This window comes from Plectropomus leopardus, chromosome 5, assembly GCF_026936395.1.
Source record: "Plectropomus leopardus strain MGB_pleo_1.0 chromosome 5, ASM2693639v1, whole genome shotgun sequence".
In the NCBI taxonomy this organism is placed as follows: Eukaryota; Metazoa; Chordata; class Actinopteri; order Perciformes; family Serranidae; genus Plectropomus; species Plectropomus leopardus.
Genome location: NC_142180.1, coordinates 26920800 through 26948026, shown reverse-complemented (window position 1 = coordinate 26948026; position 27227 = coordinate 26920800). Strand labels below are relative to the sequence as shown.

The 27227-nt window shown below is 40.0% G+C and overlaps 1 protein-coding gene across 2 annotated transcripts in view; it reads left to right on the top strand.

Moving 5' to 3' along the window:
* colgalt2b (collagen beta(1-O)galactosyltransferase 2b) overlaps positions 1 to 13345 on the top strand; it is a 36164-nt gene extending 22819 nt beyond the window's left edge. For both annotated transcript variants that reach the window (XM_042483995.2, XM_088077849.1), the window contains 11 exons: positions 1202 to 1312; positions 1435 to 1552; positions 2925 to 3059; positions 3145 to 3349; positions 5062 to 5181; positions 5602 to 5675; positions 5987 to 6093; positions 6629 to 6761; positions 7797 to 7924; positions 8031 to 8237; positions 12044 to 13345. In XM_042483995.2, the coding sequence (XP_042339929.2) occupies positions 1202 to 1312; positions 1435 to 1552; positions 2925 to 3059; positions 3145 to 3349; positions 5062 to 5181; positions 5602 to 5675; positions 5987 to 6093; positions 6629 to 6761; positions 7797 to 7924; positions 8031 to 8237; positions 12044 to 12317 (1612 nt within the window). In that variant the 3' untranslated portion in view covers positions 12318 to 13345. The remainder of the gene's footprint in view (positions 1 to 1201; positions 1313 to 1434; positions 1553 to 2924; positions 3060 to 3144; positions 3350 to 5061; positions 5182 to 5601; positions 5676 to 5986; positions 6094 to 6628; positions 6762 to 7796; positions 7925 to 8030; positions 8238 to 12043) is intronic.
* The last annotated feature ends 13882 nt before the right edge of the window (positions 13346 to 27227 follow it).

Genomic DNA, 27227 nt, shown 5'->3' with positions numbered 1-27227 from the left:
CATTTTTATTGGTGCAGCAGACGGTGCAAAATTGTGTGTGTGTGTGTGTGTGTTTCTATCTCTGTCCAGCCAGTCTAAAATTGGGTGCAATTTTGGAGAGAGTACAGCAAGGAATATTACAGCAAGCAGTGGAAAACTCCATCTTACACGTTTGTGTGTGTGTGTGTGTGTGTGTGTGTGTGTGTGTGTGTGTGTGTGTGTGTGTGTGTGTGTGTGTGTGTGTGTTTACAAGCACACATTCGAGTACAAACTTCTGCCTCACATTCTGTTGACCTTTCCTCTTTAAAGGGCAATTTAAATGCAAAGACAGCTGATATTTGCTCTTCTGGAAAGTGATAGGGAGCTGCACAGTGATACGGTTTCAGTTTTAATTTCTCTTGCGCAAATTTATATACGCACACACTCTCACCGGCACATACAGTAGTCGCAGTGTCTTCTCTGAGTCAGCTCTGGGAGCCGAAGTGGAAATCTCTGTGAAGACGCAGAGTGCAAACCACAGGAGTGAGAAATAAGCAGCTGCAACCGTGCTAAGTTTTACACTGACATCATTTGCTTACAGGTACAAGTGTGTGTGTTGTTCTGTCTGTCTGTGTCAACTTGTTGACACATAGTGCAAATTTCACACACAGATTAAGGGGAGTAAACCTTCAGGTTAAATTATTTTTGGTGGACGTCCTTGTGGTAGTTGTGCTAGCACGTGCTGGTAAACCTGTCTTGGCTATTTTTTACTTGCCTCAGAGCAACCTCTGTCTGCACTGTGGCTCCCCAGACTTTGTCCATGTTCCAGCAGTGCAGTTAATTAGGCAGTGAGGACACTTTGCAACATTGAGGCTGCCTTTCGTAACATCAGACAGTAATTGGACAAATCTGGAACCCTCAACGTCCTCTTCCATAACATGTTCCCTGAATGTCACGGCTCAGCGTGTCACAACCTCTTCCCTGTTCCCTCAAGATAATGATAGTTTGCAGCTTTCTGCATCATGTTTGACTCGGCTTCACATCCTCTTATTTTTCCAGAGGGTCTCATCCCTGGAAACAGTTCTGACACGCCAAGAGGCTTGTTTCTGTGCAGGGACAGCTGTTTACATCTCAAGTGCTTAGCAGATGCACTTCAACAGGGATTTAAACTGTCTGTGGCAGTTGTGTGATTGCGATGCCTCATTTGAATGACAACATGTGTTGTCTACATTGATGTTTTCAGGGCAGCAACAGACCATAATGTGGACAACACCACTGCCATGTTGAGAGAATGGCTGAAGAAAGCCCAGCATCTCTACCACTATGTGGAGTGGAGACCGATGGAGGAGCCGAGGTGACTCAATGTTTCTTCAGGAATCCTTTATAAGCACCAATTCAGAGTACTTCAGACTTGGATTCTGTGCTTGATTTGTTCTGGTTTTTGACGACAAACTATCTTTTTTGTCTGTGTATCAGGTCCTACACAGATGAGTGGGGTCCGAAACACTGGCCTCCTTCAAGGTTCAACCATGTGATGAAGCTGAGACAGGCGGCGCTGAAGGCTGCCAGGGAGCGATGGGCCGACTACATACTAGTAAGACTTATATACTATTTTGATCTTGTGATAAATACACAATAAGTCACTCAGAGACACATTTATATGATAAATAAAGGATTGAATTCATGTGTTGCTTTTCTGGTCTTAATGACTACTCAAAAGTGCTTTAAAACATAAGTCAGCATTAACATACAGATTCATAAACTAGTGGAACAGGCAGCATGCAAGGTGCCACAGCCACCTGCTCATCAGGAGCCATTCACATGCAAACTTAAACATGTAGACTGCAGAGGCCAAGGATCAAATCACCGACTTTCTGATTCGTGGACGACTGCGCTACCTTTGTTTTGGTAGAAAAGGTTCAGCTCTGAAGCTCTAAAAACATTCCAAAGATCCATCTTAATAAACACATAAACAGTAAATTGTAGTTATAATTGGCTGGCTGACTTATACGGGACACACACGTCGAACCCATTAATACCACAATTTAGGGTATGTGTCGGTCTAGTGATCTATGCATGCACTTTTCCCGATCCACAGTCCATTCCAGTTATCCTGATTATCTTTGCATCTTTTAAAGACAGATTATATAAATTTGGCAGTCACACAACCTCGCTTTAAAACAAGCATCCAAAATTTGTTATCTTCTTATTGAAAATTGCAAATGAGCTAGAGGTGCATACGCATGCAACTGGACTGAAGTGTGGATCAAGAGATTATGTTGGCATGATGTTAGGTTCTTGTTTGTATACTTTTTACTGTTTTATTTTGGTCACTCACCTTTGTCTAATTTCGGATCCATTTTCCATCAAGTTTCTGGCCTGTGTGATAGTCTGTCCTGCTCTGATGTGCTGCACCTGTGTCTCACTTTCTGCACTCTCATAGTGTGTTTAGTCTGTGTCTCTCCTTCCTTCTGGGCCAGATCTTCTTGTGTGAGAGCTCCAGCATTTTGTAATGATATTCCTAGTGTGTCCTTTGCTCCTCTTCATTACTTACCCTTTGCCTGCTGATTTGGATACCTTCTCTTGTTGGACTGATTATCTATGTGCCAGCCTGTGCTTGATTAGAAGCCCTGAACTGTTTTTCTGTCCTGAATCTGCTTTGTTGGTCCATCTTCAGTTTGTTTAAGTCACACAGACCAAAGCGGCCCCTTGTGGCAAATATGAGACTAAATAGTGATAAGTGGTATAAAAGTGAGGCTGTACATCTGCATCAGTGTGACAGGATGTTACTCGTCAGCTGACAGCCACACAGCTGGTTCCAGTGATTGCAAGGCATGAATGAAACATCTATTGCCAATTTAATTAGATATCAGGGACATATTTGCTACAGACGAACCACACGGCTCTCAAGAATACTGTATGATATGATGAGTGACATGTACACTCAGATGTTCTGCCTTCTTTAGTTTGTAGACAGTGACAACCTGTTAACGAACCCTCGTGTGCTGAACCTGCTGATGGCTGAAAACTTGACCCTGGTTGCTCCCATGTTAGAGTCTCGCTCACTTTACTCCAACTTCTGGTGTGGCATCACCCCGCAGGTACGCTTTGGATGTAAATTCATATATCTGTCCATCCTCTTAGCTTGATTTATCACCTGAAACAGTGTTCTTCATCTCCTCTCAGGGTTACTACAAGCGAACGGCAGACTACCAGCCGATCAGGGAGTGGAAGCGGCTTGGCTGTTTCCCTGTTCCCATGGTGCACAGCACCTTTTTGTTAGACTTGCGTCGCGAATCCAGCAGGGACCTGGCCTTCTACCCTCCTCACCCAGACTACAGCTGGTCGTTTGATGACATCATGGTGTTTGCTTTCTCGGCACGTCAAGCAGGTCCGTGTCAGTGTACTCACAAAATACTACCACATTTGTGTCAGAGCTGCAAAAACCACATAAAGCTTTACTTAGACGAACTGAGGAATTTCAGGAACTCCATCAGTTCATTAGCAGTCGATTGCAAGCTGCTTTTTATTCCGTATTTATGCACTACTGAGGGCTTTTCATTGGTTTTATGCACATGTCTCAAATTAAGGCAGATGAGCGAAAGCAGAGACAAATGGATCCATGTGTTTGTCTTTACTGCGCTTGTGTCTGTGTTTAAGTGTGCAACAATACCAGTGTTTGTTGATTTGCGTGTTCGACATGAGTAATCATCCATAGGGAACAAACAGCGTCATTAAGCTTTCCATTACATAGACAACAAGAGTGTGTGGCATCTGCATGCCAGCCAAAAGTAAACACATAAAAGCATTCACACAAACAGAAACAGATATGCAAACAAAAGGACCCTCACAGAAACTCAAAAAGAATGGTTTCTTCTTTCCCACAAAATAGTTTCAGTACATACAGCAATGCATATAATACATGTAAATATACAGCACTAAGGCCAAAGAAACGGTACAAAGATTTTCATACAATCAGCAATATAAATTTGGAAACAGGTCCACCATTATCATGGTGTTGTGACAAGACGTCTGTTGCGCACACCATGAATGATGCCTTTATTCACGGTATGAAAAACCGAAAAATTGACCTCACCTTCACTTTTCGCTGCATAATATGTGCACTCAGTGCAAAAGTACTCATGACAAAAGGAACCGTATATCAATATAAAACATGTCAGCATAGAAAATATATTGACATGCAAATTAATTGCTGCAAAGAGAAGAAAACGTACCCAGCATGTTAAGGCTTAAGGTTTAAGAGAGAATATTTAACTTTGAAGAAGATTGAAAGAGATAACACATTCTTCTCTTTACCAACAACATGTTGAATGCACAGGCAATTAATTACTCTCCTTAAATTCAACATAATCAGGAGTTTTATGCTAAAGCCTTGCTTGATCTTGTATGACACACAGCTCCTGGTTGCTAATGTTAACTTATGCCAGCAAATGCTAAATTGACTTAGTAAATTTGAGAAATTACTAAGTCAATTTAGTAATTTTGAGAAATTACTATGTCAATTTCTCATGAATTTTCTTTGCTTTTGCCCCTGTTAGACTTAATGCTAAAAGAAAGCAAAAAAAACCAAAAAAGTATTAATATTTGATTGAAAAATGAAATTTGAATAAATTGAATGTGTGGAAACACGATGAAAGTAATTAAATATGGAACAGAACCCACTTTAAATGCAACATAAAAATATAGATATAGAATTTTATAAATACAGCATAACATGTGTGTCACATGAACACACATGTTGTTGGTGCTATAAAAAAATGTGACCGTTTTGACTGATAACACGTTTCTCTTGTGTGAAGCCTGTATTCTGATGTCGAGGCCGAGGGAAGTCGATGTCCTCACTATATCCCTCGTTCATTTTATTGGATAAGCTTTTTGCAGAACAATAACACCTAATCAAGAAGTTTATTCTCAGTGGGAGCGTTTATTAGCTTTTGTGTAACGTGAAGATTCTAGTGGGACGCTTGTGCGTGTGGGACGAGGTATGAGATCGTGCTGCAGTCTTATTTGCATGTTAATTCGAAATGTTTAGGTCAAGAGGTTTAATTTTCAGAATTGTGTGTGTACTTGTGTGTGTTCCAGGTGTGCAGATGTACGTGTGTAACAGAGAACACTACGGCCTCCTGCCCGTTCCTCTCAAAGCGCAGCAGAGCGTGGAGGATGAAAGCGAGAGTTTTATACACACCATCACAGAGGCTTTGAGTGAGTATCAACACACACACACACACACACACACACACACACACACACACACACACACACACATTTTCCAGCTGTTGTGGCTTTACTATCAGTCACTCGTTGATTACTTCACCTCTCAGGTTTGTTTCTTCTCCTCTGGACCTGGCGACCTCGGTGACCCTCCGTGATTACATCCTGTCAACACTCTATGCATTAATCCCCCTCCTCCGTACCGTCTCTCTGTCTCCTCCTCCCTCTCCATGTTTATTCAACCCCCACCTCCCTCTCACTTTTTCTCTCCCTTCTGCCCTCCCTCATGGCTCAGATTTTAAATAAAGCAAATTAAACAAACCACCACAATCCAGGGGAAGTTCGCTTATTTTCCTAATCCTGTTTTTGCAGTGTTAACCTTTCGCCTCACTGCTTTCTCTTTGTCAACAGTTGACCACGACATTGAGCCCTCTGAGCACCTGTACTCCCCACCGCCACCGCAGGACACCATGGGCTTTGATAAAGTGAGTTATGAGTGTGTTGGTGCTGCCTGGAAGAACAGGAGCTCTTCGTCTTCTTTTCTGTGTATATTTACTGTTAATCAGCAACTCCCACTTCCTGTTTTTGTAGCTGTGTCTCTCCTTTTCTTGTGTCTCCAAGTTATTCTTCCCTTGCCCTTGCCTTCACCTCATACCTCTCTGCTGCTAACTTGCGTTTTATCTGTCATCTACAAAGAAAAACCGCTACAAAAACATCATGAATACAGAATAAAGTTTCAGAGTAAAAGAGAATCTGCTGAATTAACATATCTCCTTTTTTTCTGTTTGAATGTTAGATTTTCTTGATCAACCTGAAACGTCGGCTGGACAGAAGAACCAGGATGTTGAAAACAATGTCCTCGCTTGGTCTACATGCCACATTGATAGACGCAGTGGACGGCAAGTAGGTTACACACAGCTCTGCATGCACACAATGAACTGACCTCGAGGCTGATTTAATCCCCGTTCAAAAAATTCAATCTTTTGAAGTTTATTCTGCACCACAAAAAAGTCTGATTTTTCCACCTTAAACATCTGATGCACTTAAACTGTGCTCTGTGAACATCAGCTGAGATAATGCCCAGCCTTCTGTCTCCCATCTGTCGCTACTTTTTCTGACATCTATATCCAAACATCCGGTCTAAACACAGCTTTGGTGTTTGTAGCACTAGGCTTGACTTACTTTCCCTCCTTGGCGCTTTCTTTAATCCACTGTTGAGAATGTCCTAATCCTCCTTCCAGCCTTTGTTTGTCTGGCAAAATGTATTACTTGTTGCAGCTTGTTGAATTTGACTTTGTACATTGTTGTGTTTTCAGTGAAGTTGTTTTCACTGATGACAGACTCAGCTGCATAATGACAAGTGTAACTCTAAAAATTACCTTTCATTTCCCACAACTACTCCTACATCCCCTTTTTTCATCCTCTCCCTTTCTCTCAGGGCTCTAAACACGTCCCAGCTGCAGGCACTGGGAATAGAGATGATGCCTGGCTACAAGGACCCTTACTCTGGTCGAGTCCTGACCAGAGGGGAGATTGGCTGCTTCCTCAGCCATCACTCTATATGGACACAGGTGAGAGCAGGGGAGAGTTACACACTTATGTGGGGAAGAAGGCTTGTGTAAGGGACAGTGAGGGTTGGAAGATCTTAACAGCACGGAGCCAATCTGCTGAAATCTCCTTCAGCTGAGACCCAAATGTCCCCAAGGTTGCCTAAATATAAAAAGGCACGTAAAGGAAGAAAATTTGTTGGGACATCTTGTGCTTGTAATCATGTTGTCTTACCAGAAAAAGCCCAATTTGCTCTTAATTGATATGTACAGTCTCAGCATCTCTGCACCACGTTGTAGCCGGGGGAGAGAGAGCGGCAGTTGTGCCTGGAGCAGATGATTAATATAAAAGGGATCTGTCATAAGTTGACATCAGGCTGTTGCAAAATAAAAAAAAGGTCACCAAGACAGAGACACCAATTATTTAGAACAGTCTGAAGCCTAAAGCTTTTTCTCTCAGATATTTATTTATTTTATTTTATTTTATTTTATTTAAAAGGAACCATATACAGTTTAAAAAATAAATGTTGCCATTTGATGCACCGTACCAGATTATAGCTTAAAGCTTATTCGCATCTGCAGTCCCTCGGCAGGTCGGAACAAATACACAGTAAAATGATATGACAATACAAAGTTGTTCAAGAAGAGGAGAAAAGAAAAGACACACACAAGAAAAATAGTACACATATGATATAAAATAATACAAAGAAGACACCAGACAGACGATGCAACATAAAAATAAACAAAAAGCACATCACATAAAAAAAGTTTACATCATTATTTCAAACTTCAGTCACATTTAACATGAACATGCTACATTGTAACGCTAAAATTCTGACAGAAAAAGCATAATAGGTCCCCTTTAATAACCCGCACCATCGTACTGAGAAGTTGAAATAAAAAATGGATTGCCCACACAAGTCAGGCAGATAAGATAAAGGAAGCACAGCACCATCATCACCAGGAATATTGCAAAAGAGACGGACAGTCTGGGCAGCTGGAAAAAACAGCTGTTTTTCTTGTATTTGAACTTGAGCATTTGCATTTTCTGACCATCAGGTGCTGGAGCAGGGCCTTCAGAAGGTTCTTCTTTTGGAGGACGACGTGAGGTTTGAGCCCAGGTTTAAACGACGGATCACGGCCATAATGGATGACATAGACAAAACCCAGCTGGACTGGGACCTCATGTAAGAACTCATTATTACACACTCACTTTTATTTTCCTTCAAATGAACTTGTTCCCACCCATTCACATGAAGCCTCATCAACACAGTCCTTTCTTCTCTGCTCTAGCTACGTGGGCCGTAAGCGCATGCAGGTGCAGCAGCCAGAGCAGTCCGTAGACGGCGTGAACAACCTGGTCAAGGCCGACTATTCCTACTGGACACTCGGCTATGCGCTGTCACAGCAAGGAGCCAGAAAGTTACTGGCTGCAGAACCCTTCTCGAGGATGCTGCCTGTCGACGAGTTCCTGCCCGTCATGTTCAACAAACACCCAAAGTCAGTCTTTACTCCACTTTTCTTTGATTTTAAATCACAGTGCTGCATGAATGCATTTAGAATAACAGGAATAACATGCACATGCGATACAAAAAGCATTGAGCTTTATTTGAGGCGTGTAATGAAGAAAACCACAATGTTCGCAGTCAGAAAGACCCTTTTAGATGCTCCGGTTTCTGAACAGGCAAATATTTACTGAAGACCACAAATAGATGATTGCAGGTGCACTCTATATCAGGTAATCCACTCTCAGAATAAACACGAAGATGCAAAAGTAATAGTTATATTTAAAAGAACACAGTCAGGCATGTGTGGATCCTGTGCATGCACAAAAACAGACACAAGGGCAATAAACCAGCGCAGAAATACTAAAGGACCTGCTGTACAGCAATTATCTATACATAGACACAAACATGCATTCTCGTCGGCAACGCTTTAAACATTGGCATAGTGTGTAGTTTCCTAGTTCTCGTGTGGTAGACCACAACCTCTGTCGAGTTCGATTCCAAGATATGTTCCCTATATGTCTCCAATTCTACCCTTTTTCCTTCCCGCCTTCCCCCTGATTATGCCCCTCGCTCTGTCTTTTTTTCCATCAACAACCCCTTCTTCTTCTGTGCTCCCTCACACACAGGGCATGGATTGTTCTTGGGGTTCAGTGGGTACGAAGCTTTGCACAGGACACACAATGCCTGCTTTTCTCTTTCTTCTCTCCTTGGGGATTCCTGCAGTGCCCTGCTCCCCTACACCTCCTTTCTCCTTCCCCCTTTCTTTACCATGTTATCCTTTAATCCTTTGAAACCTTAGCAGACTGGCTTGATTTCTGTCAAAAACATCAAGGCAGGAGGGCAATGAGCAACACAACAGAAATAACTGCCCAAAAAAGCAAGGAATTAGTAAAACATTAAGGTAAAAAAAACCTGAAATTTGCAACAAAAAATTTTTTAAAAGAAAATTAAACATATTTTATGTAACATATAAATATATCATTTTAATAATCATAAATACAGTTTCTGGACTTTTTTTGATAATTTAATCTTTCTGTGTCTCTCCTTTATTTAAACATTAATTTTCAGTTTGTTTTCTTGGCACCTTTTACCAATTTCTTGCAATTTGCTCATCATTGATTCCCATGTAACTGGAGAGAGGTAAACAGAACAGTAAATAGTTGTGAAAGGCGTCAGCAGTGAAGCACTAGAAAAACTGATGTCCTGTCCCGGCTCTCCTCTCATTCTTCATTTATTTTTTACCTTTTTAACATTTTCTTACTCCCCTCTATAGACCCTTACATTTCTGCACACCTCCTCCTTACCCGTGTCACCCTCCCTCCCCCTTCCTTCCTTCTCTCTCTTTGAGGAATGTGGGCCAGCGCAGCTCTTCCTGCTGGTTGGAGAAGGGGACAGGATTCCCATTGATAGAGGACTGGGCGTGGGGGTGGGGTAGGGATGGACACTGTGTGAGTGTGAGCGTGTTACTATATAAATACATGTAGATGTGTGTCCAGTGTGCAGTGTATAGATTACTAGGTAAACATGCTGTGTGTATATTCAACAGTTAGAGAAGGTGAGTTTGTTCAGAAGTGAAAGAAATAGGAAATATGGACAGAAATGTGGAAAGGTGGCATGGAAATTATGTAAAATGTGTTGTGTATTACATAAGTGAACAGCAGGGGATTATGTGCTCTGTTTAAATTGAGGATATTATGTTACATATATGCTGTTTTTGGTGGTGACACTGCTGCCTTCCTGAACTCTTTGCTCCAAATCGTACATAAACAGAAGAAAGAAAAATACATGACAGTGAAACCGGTGAAAAAAGGCCTCATTGCCTGTTTGTTTGGAGTCTGATAAAGGTGTAGAGTTTCACTGTCTTCATGCTGCGCTAACAGGCTTTAAACATGCAACTGGACAGCAGGGAGTTGACCTCTGGGGTGACCTCTGTCTGCACGAGCCACCAGGCTGACGTCGACAGCTCGTATTCGTCGCTCTTGCCCTCCTGCAGACTGATGATGACAGGCTAATGGCACAGTTTTGTGCTGTTGATTGTGTGACAATATGATGGTAGTTCATATGACAAAATGAAGATGCAGTTTTGATCCGATGGGATTCAGTTTTTTTCAGATTTTATCTACTATATCCATAGTATAGTGTGTTGTAAAGTAGGAGTACATGTACTCAACTACAGTACTTAAAGTAAAAATATTTACGTTTTTTTATTTAAACAAATGTCTGCTAAGTCACTGTCTATACACTAGTAACCTTTTAATGTCATATTTGACCTATAAAAATATGATCAGTAAATAAAAAGAATATATATGAATATAAAGTAAATGTGATTCTGAAATATGAGGCATAGTTATAAATAAGTTTAATCAGCTCCACCTGAACTAATTTCAACTTTATGGAAAGGTTTAGTGTGTCGTATTTAGAGAGGTTGCAGAACTGAAACTTCTTCCATGTGCCAAGCATGTAGGTATAGTGGCTGAAGCAAAAATGCAAAAACACAAAAGGCCCCATCTAGAGCCAGTTTGGTAGTTAGTTTATTATGAAGCATGTGATTTTGTGTGTGAAAAACATTCCTGTTGTGACTAAATTGTGCTACAGTTGAGAAACAGAATCCTGTTCCCCTTTTTGATATCCTGTAAATTTGCTGTCTGTGGTGAAATTAAATTCCGGTACTCTTGAGTATATGGACACCAGAAGTTTAAGTTAACAGAATATGATGAGTCAGAGTAGCGAAATAAGAAAAAGTCATAATAGTCCTTCCTCTTCACTTTGGTAAACAGTCAGAGACGGGGTGAACAGGCAATAATATCTATCAAATTATTATTACTAAATGTCAACATTTTGTTAATATACAGATGCTGAAGTGTGTGAAGCTTCCTGTTGATTTCTTCCTTGTTATCCAACACTATTATTAACCTAAAAACAAGTGGCTGATTCATTGATAAATCAGTTGAAAAGTAACTGACATAGTTTGATAATTGATTGAAGCACCGCTTCAGTTCAGGCACTCAATTTATCTTTCTTTACAGCCATGGATGTATTTCTGAAGCGGCCTATCACACGCAAGCTCAGGGATCCCTCTGCCTTCACCCGTAAAATGTCACTCAAATTAACCTGTACAGAAACAGACTTTATAATGACAACAGTAGACACAAAAAGACCACAAAGAGACACAAAAAGACCACAAAGGTACACAAAATGACCAAAAAGAAACTACACAGAGACTACAGAGACACAAAAAGACCACAAAGAGACAAAAAGACCACAAAATGACCACAAAGAGACTACACAGAGACACAAAAGTACTACAAAGTGACAAAAAGACTATAAAGAGACACAGAAAGACCACAAAGAGACTACAGAGGGACACTAAAAGACAACAAAGAGACACAAAGACTACAAAGAGACACAAAATGTCTAACAATGACAAAAAACAATGAAGAAGAAGACACAAAATGACCACACACACACACACATAATTGCCACAAGAAGATACAAAAATTACTAAAAGATGCATAATGACTACAGAGTCTGTGTTTCTTTCTCTTGCATAGGCTGGGCACAGTGGCCCATTGTCTCTCTTGTCTTCTCATGTTTGCAGGTTCACAAGACATTATTTGGGCTCTAGGAAATTGTTATAGCCATTTTTTAATGTTTTTTGGCTGAAATCAAATAGTAAAGAGGTTATCTGATGATCAAAAGTAGTCGCTATCATAATCACTATCAATTTTCTTTCAGTGTCACTAACATCTCTTTTACTTCTTTGTCTCTCTCTGTCCATCTGTCCCACTTCCTCCTCAGCACTGAGTACATGTCTCATTTTGAGCCGCGGGACCTGAAGGCCTTCTCCGTGGAGCCGCTGCTCATCTATCCCACCCACTACACCGGAGAGCCAGGTTACATCAGCGACACGGAGACCTCCACCATCTGGGACGACGACGCCATAGCCACAGACTGGGACAGGCAGCACGCCCGCAAGACGGCCCAACAGGGCAGCATCCGCGCAGTGGCACAGAACAGCGTCACTGGAGACTCACCGCCTCCTGCGGCTCGAGCCTCTCGGGACGAACTCTGATGACAGAGAGCTGAGACTCGGAGAGAAAGACTCGTGTTTACTGTGCCGTGTACACACAGAGACTGTCATGTGTACACACACTTGAAAAGACACTTGAACTGATATACTGTACATTCATTTACACACACACTGGTGTCCAAATGGATAAAAGCAGTTAAGATGTCAATCTACTCCGCTGCCTGATGAGGGGACACTGAGGAGAGGAGGAAGAGGAGAGTCCGGGACGACGGCCAGCAGGCCTTTGACAAAAGCTTTATTTATTCCCCATGTGCCTCCTCCGGGCATGTGGAGACAGTTATAGCCTGAGAAAACTTCAGCAACATATGGAAGACAGCTAACATCATTTTGCAGGACTTGAAAGAAAAAAAACATCCTCACAAATCAATTTTAATGTTTAAGAAGGTTATTGTTATTTAAAAAATAACAGAGAATAAAAGAACCTTAAAGCTGTTTGAAAACAAATCTCACGTGTGCGTGTGAAACTGCTGTGTGTGTGTGTGTGTGTGTGTGTGTGTGTGTGTGTGTGTGTGAGCGCACACACATAGACATATGCATGTACTTATAGGGATGAATGTGTGTGGGAGGAGGGAGGCTGACAGACAATACCCAAGAGTGTCGCTATTTCAGATGATGTTGCACGCATACACACGCATGCGTACACACACACACACACACACTCACACACACTCACACACACTCACTCACTGAGAGCACAGCCCTTTTTTGCTGAGCAGCAGGGCAGTAATGGATGTTATTAGGCTCAGTGTCTCTGTTGTTGCAGATATGTCACTTGCACAGCGGGCTGGTCCTGCTAGTTAGCATTTCAGAGCATCCGTCACACACATTACACGTAGCCTGCAGGATGTATTAAATGCAATTTTGTCCACTTCAGACTCCTGCTTTCAGAACTGGTATGTGTGGAATATTTTTGGATAAAGTGGATTATTGAATTATTCATGTCCTTTAACACGGGCTGTTCTTCATTCAGATGTGGTGCCGGGCTGAACCAATAAAACAACTTCCCTGTTTCTGTGTTTTCAATCACTCTGCAGCATAATCTGACACAGAGATTTTCTTTTTACAGTGGTTGGGATTATTATTGGATTAGAGGCGTATCAGAGAGAAAGAAGAGATTCATGTAAACAAAACAACAAAGAACTGCTCTCTATCTCTGTCAGCGGGATAGAATAAAGCGTTCATTAAATATTGTATATTATTGTTTCGGTTGAATAGCAAGCATGACCTTGCTGCAAGTGTTCACATGCCCCTCTGATATCTCCTAGAATGAACAACAGACTTTCACTTTGTTAAAATAAGCCGCGTGGCATTTCACCATTTGGTGGTAAAACATGAAAGGAGCTGCAACCTCCCAATAAATCCGAAGATGGAGCAGTGATCACGTAAAGGACACTCAGCGGGTGTGTTGGCTCCTGCTGTTCACTGGCTCAGTGAAATTCTGCTCACTGTTTTATAGTTCCTGTCTGCTGTGGGATCTGACAGAGAGGAGGATGAGAGGGGGGAGTGGGAGCTGAGGGACGGGCTGTGGTGGAGGTTATAGGTGATGTGATTTGCACGAGAGTGAGAGAGTGGAGATTTTGAAGAAGATTGATTTTAAATATTGATATCCTGCAGCTGGGTTGAGATGTGAAAAAAAGTATTATTATGATCATTATTTAGAGCTGGTAGCCGGCTACCAGCTCTTGGACCCAAATTCAGACCACAGGTGAGGCAGCTGGATGAATTTAAAGATATGTGAACAGAAAATGCTTGTAGTCCCAAAAGCAGGCAGGCACAGACAACAGAACTCCAAACCAAAAATAAAGACGAACTGATAAAGAACAAAAGAACTGGTAAACACTAATTGGAGGAGTGAGAACAGGTGAATCGACTGCAGGACTAGAGAGGGACAGGTGAAGCTAATCAGGGCGGGGCAGACAAAACAGGTGGGAATACACAAGGTGAGACAGAGAAGTGATCTGACACAAGAGATGTGAGTAACAAAATAAAACAGGTAACATGAATCATGACTGAAGAACAGAACTAAACAATTGAAAACCATGACATATTTTCCCTTGTTTTTTGATCATTTTCCAATAATTCTCCCTGTCTCCGTCGCTCTCTTTAAGATAATTTTCAGGTATTTTGTATTGTTCATTTCTAATAATTTCTTGCAGTTTGCAGGACATTTTATGCCAAGTTGATGATTGCCATTTATTGAAAGAAATAAAACTAATTTGTTCAGTTTTCAAAGGTTTAAATACTTGTGAGAGGTGTGCGAACACAGCATAAGAAAACAGATGTCGATCCAGGTTTCAAAGGGTTAAGTTTTGCAACATAATTTTAAATATAAAAACATTATAATTCTAATTCTAAATATAGTTTTCAAGACATTTTTCTGTGTTTTTTTGGGGGGGGGGGGGTTCAATAATTTTCTAATAATAATCCCCTTTTTTCAACATTATTTTAAAGTAATTCTCTTGTCACCTTTTATTAACTTCTTGCAATTTGTGGTACATTTTTTGCCAAGTGGGTCATTGCCTTTCCCCGCAAGTTTCCAAAGTTATCGTATCAATTTGCTCAGTTTTCAAAGGGTCAAATTCTTGTGTAAAGTGTCCGAATGCAGCACAAGAAAGTAGATAAGATGAAAAGCTGAACTATAGTCAGTGAACACCAATATCACATACTGTAGCTTCCTCTCTTTTCCAGGTGAAATTAGGATGCTGTAATGCCCAAAGAGAGGGATTGCGCTGCCATCTACTGGTCATTAGTGGAATAACAGCTGGACTGTACAGCTTTTGCTTTATGAGGCCTGATAAATAAAACAGTGAATATCATGATTCACTGTTATGTAATGTAATAGATAGGGTAATTAAATATTTTCATTTTATACAACAGTTAGTTCTGACCAAGCAATTTGATTGGTTGAGAGGCCTTCCAGCAGTGCTGATATCAGGCTGATATTTGGTCTGCTTTGAATAGGGTGCATTAAGAGATGTTGGTGGGTAGTATGAGTTAATCTTTAGGCGTGTATGCTGAACTGTTTCATGTTTTTATCCAAAGTTTTTTGATAGCCAAGCTCAATTTAGTGCCTTTTTATGCACTACGGCAGTGATACTCAATTTACGACCCCCAGGCCAAATCTGACCCCATAGGGTGTTGGGTGGCCCCCCAACCATTCTCTAATTCACAATAAAAATAAAGTGATTCACATTAGTAATTGTTTCTGTACTTTTAGTATCCATGAGGTGCCAGAATGCACAAAACAGCATAAAAATAGACCTTATATATATATATATATATATATATATATATATATATATATATATATATATATATATATATATATATATATATATTAAAAAAAAGAAGTGCCAGTGGAGGATCATCCACACCCCCCCAACAAGGGTCCTAGCTATCCCCTTTATGTCCTAAAATCCTAATCCAAGAAAGTCCAAGAAATTTCCTAAAATCCTAGATCTGCCCTAAAATCCTAGAAATGTCATCAATGCTGAAAACATCCTAAAATTGTAGAAACATTCTGAAAATCCAAGAAATGTCCTTAAGTCGAAGAAAAGTCCAAAAAATCCTAGAAATGTCATATAATCCAAAAAACATCCTAAAATCATAGGACTGCCCCAAAAAATCCTAAAATCCCTAAAATCCTAGAAACATCCTAAAAAATGAGAAATATCAAACAATCCTAGTAATGTTTAAAAATCCTAGAAATGTCATAAAAACCGATAAATGTGCTAAAATCTTTGATTTTTGAGGGCTAAAGATGCCTATGGTTGGCTCCAGTGGGGCAGGTAGAGCATTTGGGGGGTGAAGATTGTAGTGTGACAGACCGCGTGTCCCTCTGGAGTTGCCGTACGTCAGAAAAAAAATGTGTGGGAGGAACTTCCACTCTTTTTCGGGCTCGTGCATGTGTGGGAGTTTTGGTAAAATAAAATAAAAATGGCAGCACTTGCTGTTGGAGCTGATACACCGCCTTCAGGCCCGTTTATTGTGTTAATAGTTATTCAGTTAGGCGAACCCAGGACGCTCGGTTACACTGGTGTTTTTCAACAAGCCGCCATGAGAGCTGCGGAGCCGTTAGCTTGTGCTGTTGTTTTTAGCTTAGCTGCTTCGGTGTAGCTAGCTGGCTAACCCCCCCATGACGCTTCAAGACTGAGCACAACTAGTTAGGAAGATGTGGCGCGGAGACAAGGAGCCTTTTAAACCCGGCACATGGATATTTGAGAGTCAGGCAGGGACTCAAAGTTGACCTGTCCTCTCCCTCCACTGGCAGCAGGAGCCAGAGTTTCCTTAGCCGGGTTTGGCAGCTGGAGGCGGCGGACACTGCAGCTATGAGACGGTAAGGATGCTTCCTACTGGCCTCAGCAACTCAAGAGGAACATAACAATAAACAACAGGCTGTTACTGTTGGTCCGCTGTAACATGTAGACCTAGCTAACATTAAGTAGCAGGCCAGTTTGCAGGAGAAAGTTTTTTGTTGCTAGGCAACAGCTGTCACTTGCAGCATTGAGGGGACAAAAAAGTGGTGTTTCGTCCGGATGGTTGTAATTTTGCAGGGCGTTAGCAGTGCAGGAGCTCTGTGACCATCTCAGGCCCATAAACTGTAATACATCCATGACATAAACTGTGTATAAAGATGCTCAGCCATGCTCAACTAGTGCTTTGAGCACACGCTCAGAAGTTTTCTGTTATGGAGGGGAATTTAAGTTACTTTAGCACAAGTAATTTAGGTTACAACTTTTAATTTTTGCTATCTAGTCATGCTGATATTAGAATGTGCTAACAGGTGCATCATATGTACCATAAAAATATTGGATGAAAATTACTGTCCAGCTAACGTTATCAAACTGTAAAGAGGGTATAACCAGATGTTAAATCATAAAACCCCAATGTCAGTTTATCACCAATATAAAGTGATTATCATCTTATTAATAAATGTTCAATTTACAATTGAGTGAATTAAAGTTGAGAGTGATTCTGTTTTGTTAACATGGTAAAAGTGCCTTATAGAGTACTGTCTACACCTATGGCACATTCGCAAACAATAAGGCAATTGAATAATGACCTTTTTATTTTAAATATACTTTTAAACAGCTGTATACATGGAAGCTGATAGTCTGTCGGGTTTGGGCTGGGCATGATGCCAGACACTGATATCAGAATACACAGACCCTCCATTGTGCCAGCTGTACAATGAGCAAAAATGTAAATGTTTCTTCATAAATAGATGATCATAAAAATTACAAAATTATCTCTGTTTGAAGTTACAGATGGACATGAGGTCTCCTGTAAATTTAATTATTGGGTTGAGCCAAATATCAAGTTAAAAAAAAAACTTTTTAGGTAACGGCTCTGCTAGTTTAACCCACAAGTGACGAGATGCTCTCAATGCGAGCTGACAGGATCACGCACACAACACTCTGTGTGACGCAGGACGTATGTCTCTGTGCCAGGGCGAAACCATACTTTAGAGATTCCCAAAATGAAATCATTAGATGAAAAAAGGAAAGAAAAGAAAAACACGTAATCTGTTGCTGCCTGCTACTGTTAACAAATAAGTGACGCTTGTTGAACTGTTATATACAGGCAATATCACACTTAAAGTTGTTCTGTTGTATTGGATCTTATCATGGTTGTGATTATGTAGAGAAATGTATGTAAATATGGCAACTGGCTGAACACACACACACACACACACACACACACACACACACACACACTTCTATCTTTGTGAGGAACGCATTGACATGATGCATTGCCTAGCCCCATACCCTAACCTTAACCAACATACCTAAATGCCTAACCCTGACCTGTAACCTCACCCTAACCTAAACCAAACTGCAACCTGAACCTTTAAACTAAGTCTTAACCCTCAAACAGGCCTTTGAAAAAGTGAAGACCAGCCAGTATGTCCTCCCTTTCCAAAAATGTCTTCACTCTTGCTAAAATATTTTTTGGTCCTCATTATGTAGCTAGGCAAGGCAGTTTTATTTGTATAGCACCTTTCATAAAGCAGGGCAATTCAAAATACTTTACAGAGAAATAAAATATGAAAAAACATGATAAAAGATACAAATTTATAGGCAAGTACACATTGACACATTGCTCAGGGGATGAAGACAATCAGTTTTTCAGGAGAGAGCTTCTGCACTTAAATGACAAAATACAGGATTTCAGTGTCTCAAATACATACATTTTCTGTATGCACAGGCATTCTCACACATCCCACTTTCTCACAGCTCCCATAGTGTACATGCCTCCATATAAATGCATCATTTGTAAGAACAGAAATCACACGTCTCTTCCTCCTCCTCTTCTTCTACTTCTTTTTTTCTGCTGCAGAGCAGTGCCGGTGTTTCATGGAGGGATCCTGCACTCAGGTAAGAGAAATGATGCCTTATCTTTGGACTTGATACTCTCAGACTTTAATTTTCTAGTTAAATCACATAGCTGTATATCGACTTGAAAATTGTGTATTTAGGCTACTGCAGGTTTGCAGCAAGACTGTTAGAGATGAAATACCAACCCACCGTATCCTACAGTTTATTAATAACAGTACAACACTGGAAGTTGGAGAATAACACTTGTATTTATGTTGTGTGTGTGTATATGAATACAGTCCATGGTGAATACTCATGTCAGCATGCTTTTATGCATATCTGATATTGTGTGTTTGTGAAAATGAGTATGTATCTCCTGTAAGTGTACAGTAAGATATGTTAGAAGCAACAGAGTGCACACCTTGCCTCGGCTTACTGAGACAGCATCTGAAATATTTATCGGATCAAGTCTATCCCCTCGCTCTCTGATTGCTCCGGCTCTTCTTCTTTTTTCTTTTTTAAACGGACCAGATCTTATTTCACCAGCACACACGCAAACATGCACCGACGCACTAACAGATATACACAGATGCCATTTTTGGAACACGCTGTCGCTTGTTTCCTTCATTCCAGAAAACTCATTTCCATACTGTATGAATGTCAACCCGCAGAGGGTTGAACTTTGCTTGGAGCTCATTAAAGTACACATCATGTCTGCGTTTATTATGTCAAGGCCGTGTTACTGCAGAGCAGAGTTCAAAGTGCATTATCAAACCGCGGTAACACAACTTAGGCAAAACCCCTTTGAACCTGTCATAATATGAAATATATCTAGAAAGAAATACAATACAAGATGACTGATTTTATTCCACTGCAGAAGCAATACTTTGCAGGGCACTGTAGGTTGTCCCACTGCAGACATTTTGACTTGTCATAGTGAGACAGGCACAGGTGTTAATAATGTCAATAACAGTGGCTCTGCTCTGATCAATCGCTCCATCACAGGTGACAGTGGAGATCAAAGCAGCTAAATGAATGTCATTCATGATTAATTTCATTATTTCCACCTGTCTGTCCACCACTTTAGGTCTTTTATGTTAAGTAGAACAAATCTTCTTTTATTATTTTACTTTCACAATTATGAGTGTTATATAGTATTGTGCATGATACATGTGTTTGTCTCCCACTTTAAAGTCAAAACTGCTCCAACAAATGAAAATCTGGTCAAAGATTGTAAGTGAACCCATTGAAAAGCTATCAATCAGCCTACCATAATAACATATTAAGCCTGATATATATATATATATATAATACAAATACAAACAAATACATATATACAACCAACTGTACCCAACCATGTCCTGAATAGTGAATACAAATATGGAGATAAGGGGTCCCACCTTTTAATAATGTTAGAATGAAGCACTCTTTTTTGCACTACTGAGTTTCTAAAGTTAAATATAGAGCCTAATTGCGCGTCAAATACACATTGAAGGGTGTTGAATATGGTGTTTTCAGTAATTGTAATGCTTAAATGTAATAAGCCTTTCTTACAACCAACATTTTAACTTGTCACATTTGGAAAACCACACTAATGGTGGCTCTCTTCTGTTCAAGTTATTCTGTGAAAGTTACATTGAGCCAGCATGCACAATGCCAGGAACTTAAAATCAAAGCAGCTAAATGTAATTCAGCCATCATTTATTTCATTATTTACATTCACTGTGCTTTTCCTGCTGTGACGGGTCAAAATGTTCATTGCATATACCCTTGTTTGTTGTCCTAAATTTTTGACTTTGCTGCTGTTGCAAATTGAGCTGCTGTGATGCAAGAAAAAGTCTGATTTGATCTGACGAGTATCATCGTCATCAGTTGACAGCTGTGCATGTTGCATTCCTCTCTGAGCCATTAGCATGAAACACACTTCAGTGGAGGCTCACTTTGACACACCTGTCTTTAATCAACCCTTTGACTTACAGCCATTGGGACACACACATCAACACAACAACCCACAATCCGGTGACAGTTCAGGTCCACGTATGTTACACATTTAAATTATTTGACACTTAAGATTCATGTATGGACAGGTTTACCCAAAACTGACATATGGATCTCCAGATGACCACACCTTTCTAAGTTTGTTAAAACTTTGCTAAGTTTTTTTATATTGCCCAAAACTAACAATCACATTTGCCTCATAAAACTGTACGACATACAATGCCCTCGATCAGACTACCCTGTATTTGGATAAGGAAAAGCCCAACAGAAAGTAATGTTTTGTGCTGAAGAACTACTCAGATCTTTTATTTAAGTAATAGTGGTAAGATTATAGTATAGAAATACTCTATTAAAAGTAAAAGTGCAATAGTATAACCATTGTAAAATAAATATAGTTATTAATGCATTAATGTGTTCATCACTTTAATGTTGAAACTGGCAAATGTGAGGCTAATTTGTTAATATATACACTGTAGTCATCTTTATCCACAGTGATAGATCAGAATTTATCTGCTGATCATATTTTGTATTATTAATCTGGATCTGCAGTATAAATAGAAATGAAAGTTATCAAATAAATATATGCAGGAACTTAAATATCAGAGCCATCAGTAAGACCGAGTGACATGAAGTAGTGTCTACATGGCATTACTCTTCGCTGGTTGCATATATCTGTGGGTTATGACCAGGTCACATAAAAAGTGATATGTGCCCTCTTTTATTTGAATATTTTATAGAGGCACAAACAAAAAAAGGCAAGAATGCGGGGATGTGTAGGATAAAAAAAAGGAGAAAAAGCCTCTGCTCTTTGTCATTTTTATAGTCCTACAACCACTTGATGGGCCTGACTCCCAGGTTGGGAGCCACTGTGACCAAGCATGCATCAGTTTCTTGGTAGTGTGATGCAAATGGAGCGAGCTAGATTAGACTTTATTTTATGAAATGCTTGTGCGCTCATCTGAGACAGCTCTTCATAGTTTAGAAATAGGATGTTTTATCAGTTAAATTTGCATATATTAACTGATGATCCTATTAGTGCTTCATGCAAAAATGGTACACGTAAATGCAGGACTCTTAGTCATCAGAGGGAACAGCGGGTGATTTGTTTGTGTAACTGGAAAATATTGCAATAGTTGATGATTCTTTATGTAACAAAAGAGATATCGTTGCGTAAGTGGGTGAAATGAGTCAGTGATGCTGTGCCGAGCAGGGAAGAGGCTGGTGACTAACGGCGCTGTTGTAAGGCCGTGTCCTCTTGACAGGGAAGGCTTTCACACATACACACATTTATACGCGTTCATAATCCGCACATGTACGTACATGTGCGCATGTGTTTGAAAAAACTGGGGAAGCAGAAAAAGGAGAAGGAAATGGAAAAAGAAAACATTGTTGTTGAAGCAGTTAGTGCCTCCTCCTTCTCCTCTTTTGTTTTCCCCTTTCTCTCTATCAGTGATCCAGAGAAAGTGTCTGTTGTCTCCTTCTGTTCTCTTCCTCACACTGATAATGAATAACTGTTCAGTGTCAACAAGAGCTCTTCAGATCTCTGCTCAGTCAGTGAATGAGTGTGTGTGTGTGTGTGTGTGTGTGTGTGTGTGTGTGTGTGTGTGTGTGTGTGTGTGTGTGTGTGTGTGTGTGTGTGTCCATGAGGAAAGCGAGTGTTATACTGTCAGTTTGTAAAATGCCCCGGCTGCAGCAACGCACACAGCCAAAAGAAAGACCGGAGATAATCTCAATACAAACAATCTATTAATCAGATGTGATTTGTATTTATGTTGTGCAAATCCTCTGAAATAATCCTTGACAAGGTTTAAGCCAGAAAACAAAAGGAAGAAATTAATTTTTGAATCCATGGTGTGTTTTCCGTTCCTGTTATGACCAGCAGGGAGCAGTCTGGAGTTGTGAAAATCTGAACTTTCATGAAAGGCTCCAGCATTTGTGATGTGTCATCATCTAAAAAAACAAAACAAAACATAATTTAGGAGGATTTTTTATATGTATGTATAGACATGATGCTATCACTTTAGTTTAGTTCTAGTTATTGGAATGTGTTTTCAGATAATTTGGGCACTGCATTTAAGCAGGATTTTAACATACTCGTCTACATTTATCTGACAGCTATAGTAGCTTGTTTCTTTTCAGATTAAAGAAAAACTTTATCTCCCAAATGATCATTTGTATCACACATAAATTACTCATCCGATGTTATGTTGAATTAGGAAAGAAAACTCTGTTTTTCTGACATGCCTTAACAGTTGACAAAGAATCCAAAAATGGGGAAAATTCTTGTTGAATTGAAATTATATGGGCTTGTGTTTAACAACAGCAAAAATAAACTAAAAACATCTTGTTTTTTCTCTATAAACAGTCTCTGACATGGACATACCTGTGCTGTTTATGAAGAAGTGTTTTAGATAGCAAATCTTTTGCAAAAATGCAGGAGTTTGGGAAGGGGAAGTCTAAGCCTACGACGGGATAAATGAGACTTGGATTATAATGCATTCTGAAAGAGTCTGTGAAGTGCCAAAATCCAGCAGCCATTGAAGAGGATTAAAAAAAAATCAGTCATAGTGCTGGTCGTGTAAAATCCTAATAAATGACTTTTTTCAAGATAAAGCTGCACATTTTTGAGTGACCTTTTACTGTGACCATGGTGAGGCACACCTGTGTTCCAATCATGCTGTTAAATCAGCATCTTGATACGTCACACCTGTCAGGTGGATGGATTACCAACAAAATAGTGCTGAGCAACTCATATTTAAACAAATGCGCGACAGAAGTTTGAGAAAATATATTTATTGAATGCATAAAAAGTTGTAGAACTTAAACTTAAACCAGGGAAAATTAGTAGTAAAACAAAAGTGTTTTGTTGAATTTTTGTACAAGCTCTCACATAACTTGTACAATAATATCCGAGTCTCATTTATCCAGCCGTATGCTTACTTCCAAACTCATGCATTTTTACTAAAACCTTACTTTAACCTAACATTTCCACATTGACAGTGCAGGCACATCCATGCCCACATTGTTTATGCAGAAGGAAACAAATGTTTTAATAAAGTTTTGCTGTTATTTGGCACATATTAATTCATTCATCAAATATTTTTCAGTTTTTGGATTCTTCATGGTGGAGGCAAGCAAGACAATCAGTTTTCTTCACCAATTCGGCGCAACACAAGATGAGTAATTGTTACCAAACAATCATTTGGGGAGTGAAATATTGTTTCAGGACCTGCATGCAAAACAGTTGATCAGCTTCTAAAATGTGATGTATTTTTATAAATTAAATGAGCAAATAGTTAATAAAGTAGTTAGAACTAGCTCCACCCTAAAGCAACTACAACATTAAAATGCTGCTTATAGTGAATCACTATATATCAACAAATAATATTGTATGTGATAATACAACACTGACAGAGGCTTATAATACCATAGATTTGTACTTTTACTTTAAATTGTGAATAGTTTTACTTTGAAAGGACATTAATGCTTCCCCCACCACTGAGTTTCTTTTTTTTTTTAAATCTCATTTTCCAGCATATGATTTGTGTTCAATAGAGATGTCTCCTTTTGTGTGCCACAAGAGAGAGGTTTTGTTTGTACGGACCCAAACTGAGGGGATCTTGAGAGCGTGTGTATTTGTGTGTATGTGTGTGTGTGTGTGTGTGTGTGTGTGTGTGTGTGTGTGTGTGTGTGTGTGTGTGTGTGTTGTCAGACTTAAGAGAGCTTTGGTTTCCCAGCTGTGTAAACTGGTTCTGGCCACACTGCGACTGTGTCAGCACACTCAGACAGAGTTGGAGAAGAAAAGCAAGAAAAGTGATTTTGTTGACCTTGGATTTTACCGAATGATGAAAATAAGTTACACTGAAAGTTATTGAGTTGAACAGATTCATGTACTGGTTGTTTCATGTCCATCACTGTGAAGACCACCAAACTGGGCTAAAGTGCAGTGATGTGAAGTGAGCGAGGGTCTTTCAGAAAAGGAGCTCTCAACAACAGAGAGAGGAAATGGAGGGAGGAGGGGGAGAGGAAGGCGGAGAGCGGAGGCCGGTTCACTGGAAGTCCATCTCGACAGCATATAGACAAGGCGACATGTTTACTCACTCTTCCCGCCCATCATGCACCCATTCATTCCCAGCAGTCACTCAGGCACACCGTCACCGAGAGTCATGGTCAACTGACTTCTCTTTTCCTCTTCAGACACTTAGAGCTGAGCTGGATTTATCTGGTCTGATTACAGAGGCATTTTAATGTTTGATGTTCTTTTTATCCATGGCATCCAGCCGTGAGTCAGGGCTAAATATAAACATACTTTAGGTGGAGTCTCATTGCATTTTTGTGCGGTAAGGCTCCAAAGGAATTTTGTCACGTTGAGTCAGAGCGGAGGTCTGAATCATGGCCACGACACAGCTCATGTCTCCAGAGAAGCTACTGAGCTGTTGGTGACTGATAGAGGACTCCACTGGTGTGTTTGTCAGTGGTGGAGGACATGTTGGGGCAGTGATGATAGATGTTTTACTAAAGTGTGTAGAATTTAGTGGCATCTAGCCACAAGGATTGCTGACTGCAACCAGAAGCTTCTTCCAGTTAGATTTTCAGTGTTTTACTGGGAGCTGAATTATCCGCATTATCTCTTCCTCTCCAAAACAAACTGACTTGGTGATTAAAACTGGTGGTAAAAACACAAAATAAAGCAGTTTATGTCATGTTTTTCCGACACTGTTCAGCTGGTCAGAAACAGGGCTGCTAGCCCAGCACCTGCTGATGTGTGCTCACCTTTTTCTGTCATAACTGAAGATCCAGACATTCAGGAGGTTTTTTCCTGGAGCCGAATGATCCCCAGAGGTCTCTTCTTCTCCCAAACCAACAGACCCAATGATTTAAACCTGTAAAAACACTTAATAAAGCAGTTTCACGTAACAAATATGTGTTTTACCAATGCTGCTTGTCACAGGCTTCTAACTACAGTGGTAGTTGTGAAAATGCAAATCGCTCTATCTGGATCGGTTTTTGGTTTGTTTGTTCTGTGGTGCTGAATAAAACACAGCAATCTTTTTAGACAAGGGCCTGCTCCAATGTAGATTTAAACAGCTCACTCTAAGGTAACAAAAACACAATGATTCTTATTTTCATTTGATTATACACTAAAGAAAATTGCAATCACAAGTAAAATCCTTGCATTCAAATCCTACTTGATTATAAAAACAGAGGTATTATTAGAAAAAAAGTATGAAAAACAAATTCTGCAAAAAATGGACTTTGATTACATATGAAATTATCAGATTAATACAGGTGCAAGAGTGCGTTAACTTAATTTTATTGCTGTAGTGGGTTGAGATAAGATGGAGCTAGGTTTAGATGAATCAAAGTGAGATGATTAATGTAGTAGGGAAGAAGAAAAATCTAATATCTGCTACAAATTTGTGTGAAGTTTTGTCTTTTGTGAAATATTGGATTTGTTCTTTTAAGGGTTAAAATAGGCTAGCTGTTTAAGAGGGCATTATATAGTGGAACAGTTATTAGACATGCAAAACATGACGAGGAACCCGCTGTTTATTTGGAATTGGCATAAAGCCAAAAATGGTTCGGTTTTATCTTAACCAACATGTTTTTGTTTTGTTTTTTCAAATAAAATCGAATATATTTCCCTCTGTAATGTAGTGGATGAGAAGTTTAAAGTAACACAAAATGGAAATGCTCAAATTAGGTACAACGAATGTGGACTTAAGTACAGTACGCCGTGTGTCGATCCACGTCGCTCTGCTATGGAACAACCTCACCGGATGTTTCCCTGACATTAGTGTTTTTCCAGTGGCTGTTTATTTACCTGAGAAAACAGGATGCAAAGTCTGACTTCACATTGCAACTCTTAACTGTAGGAAGCAACTTTCTTCACACTTTGTACAATATTAACTGCTGAATCTACATCTACGATGTGTGTGTGTGTGTGTGTGTGTGCATGTGGTTGTGTGTGCGTGTGGTTGTGTGTGCGTGTGTGTATCAGAGCACTGCCTGGTCCCAGATAATCCTCTCCTCAGCAACTTGCAGCGTTTTACACATGACTGGCTCTTATACCTCCCCTGAACTCGATCACACACACACACACACACACACACACACACACACACACACACGCACTCCATAATTGTTACACATTTATTATGGTTTGACCTTTGCCCTGCTGTGAGAAATGTCGCCAAGCCATGCTGCTAAACAGAAAGCTGAATCAGTAACTTTATGAAGCCATCGTCTGCATCTCTTAACACCCACGCTTGCTAAGTTTAATGTCGGTGCATCACGTTTTAAAAACACGGGACTGTTTGAAGTACCGCTAGTGATAAATCTGAAGTGATTTATAAAGCCTTTAGGGACAAATTTTAGAAAAATCCAGCAACAGAAGTGATTTATAACAGTGACAATGAGACGTGTAATCTGTTTGAAGATTCGCTGAATGCAGTTTGGGAATTAGCACGACATCATTGAGGCCAAAAGTCCATCTATCATGGAAAATATCCTCTATTGTTCTTAGAATCTCTTCCATAACATCCTTCTCTCTATCACAGCTTTCCTGTGGTTCAGT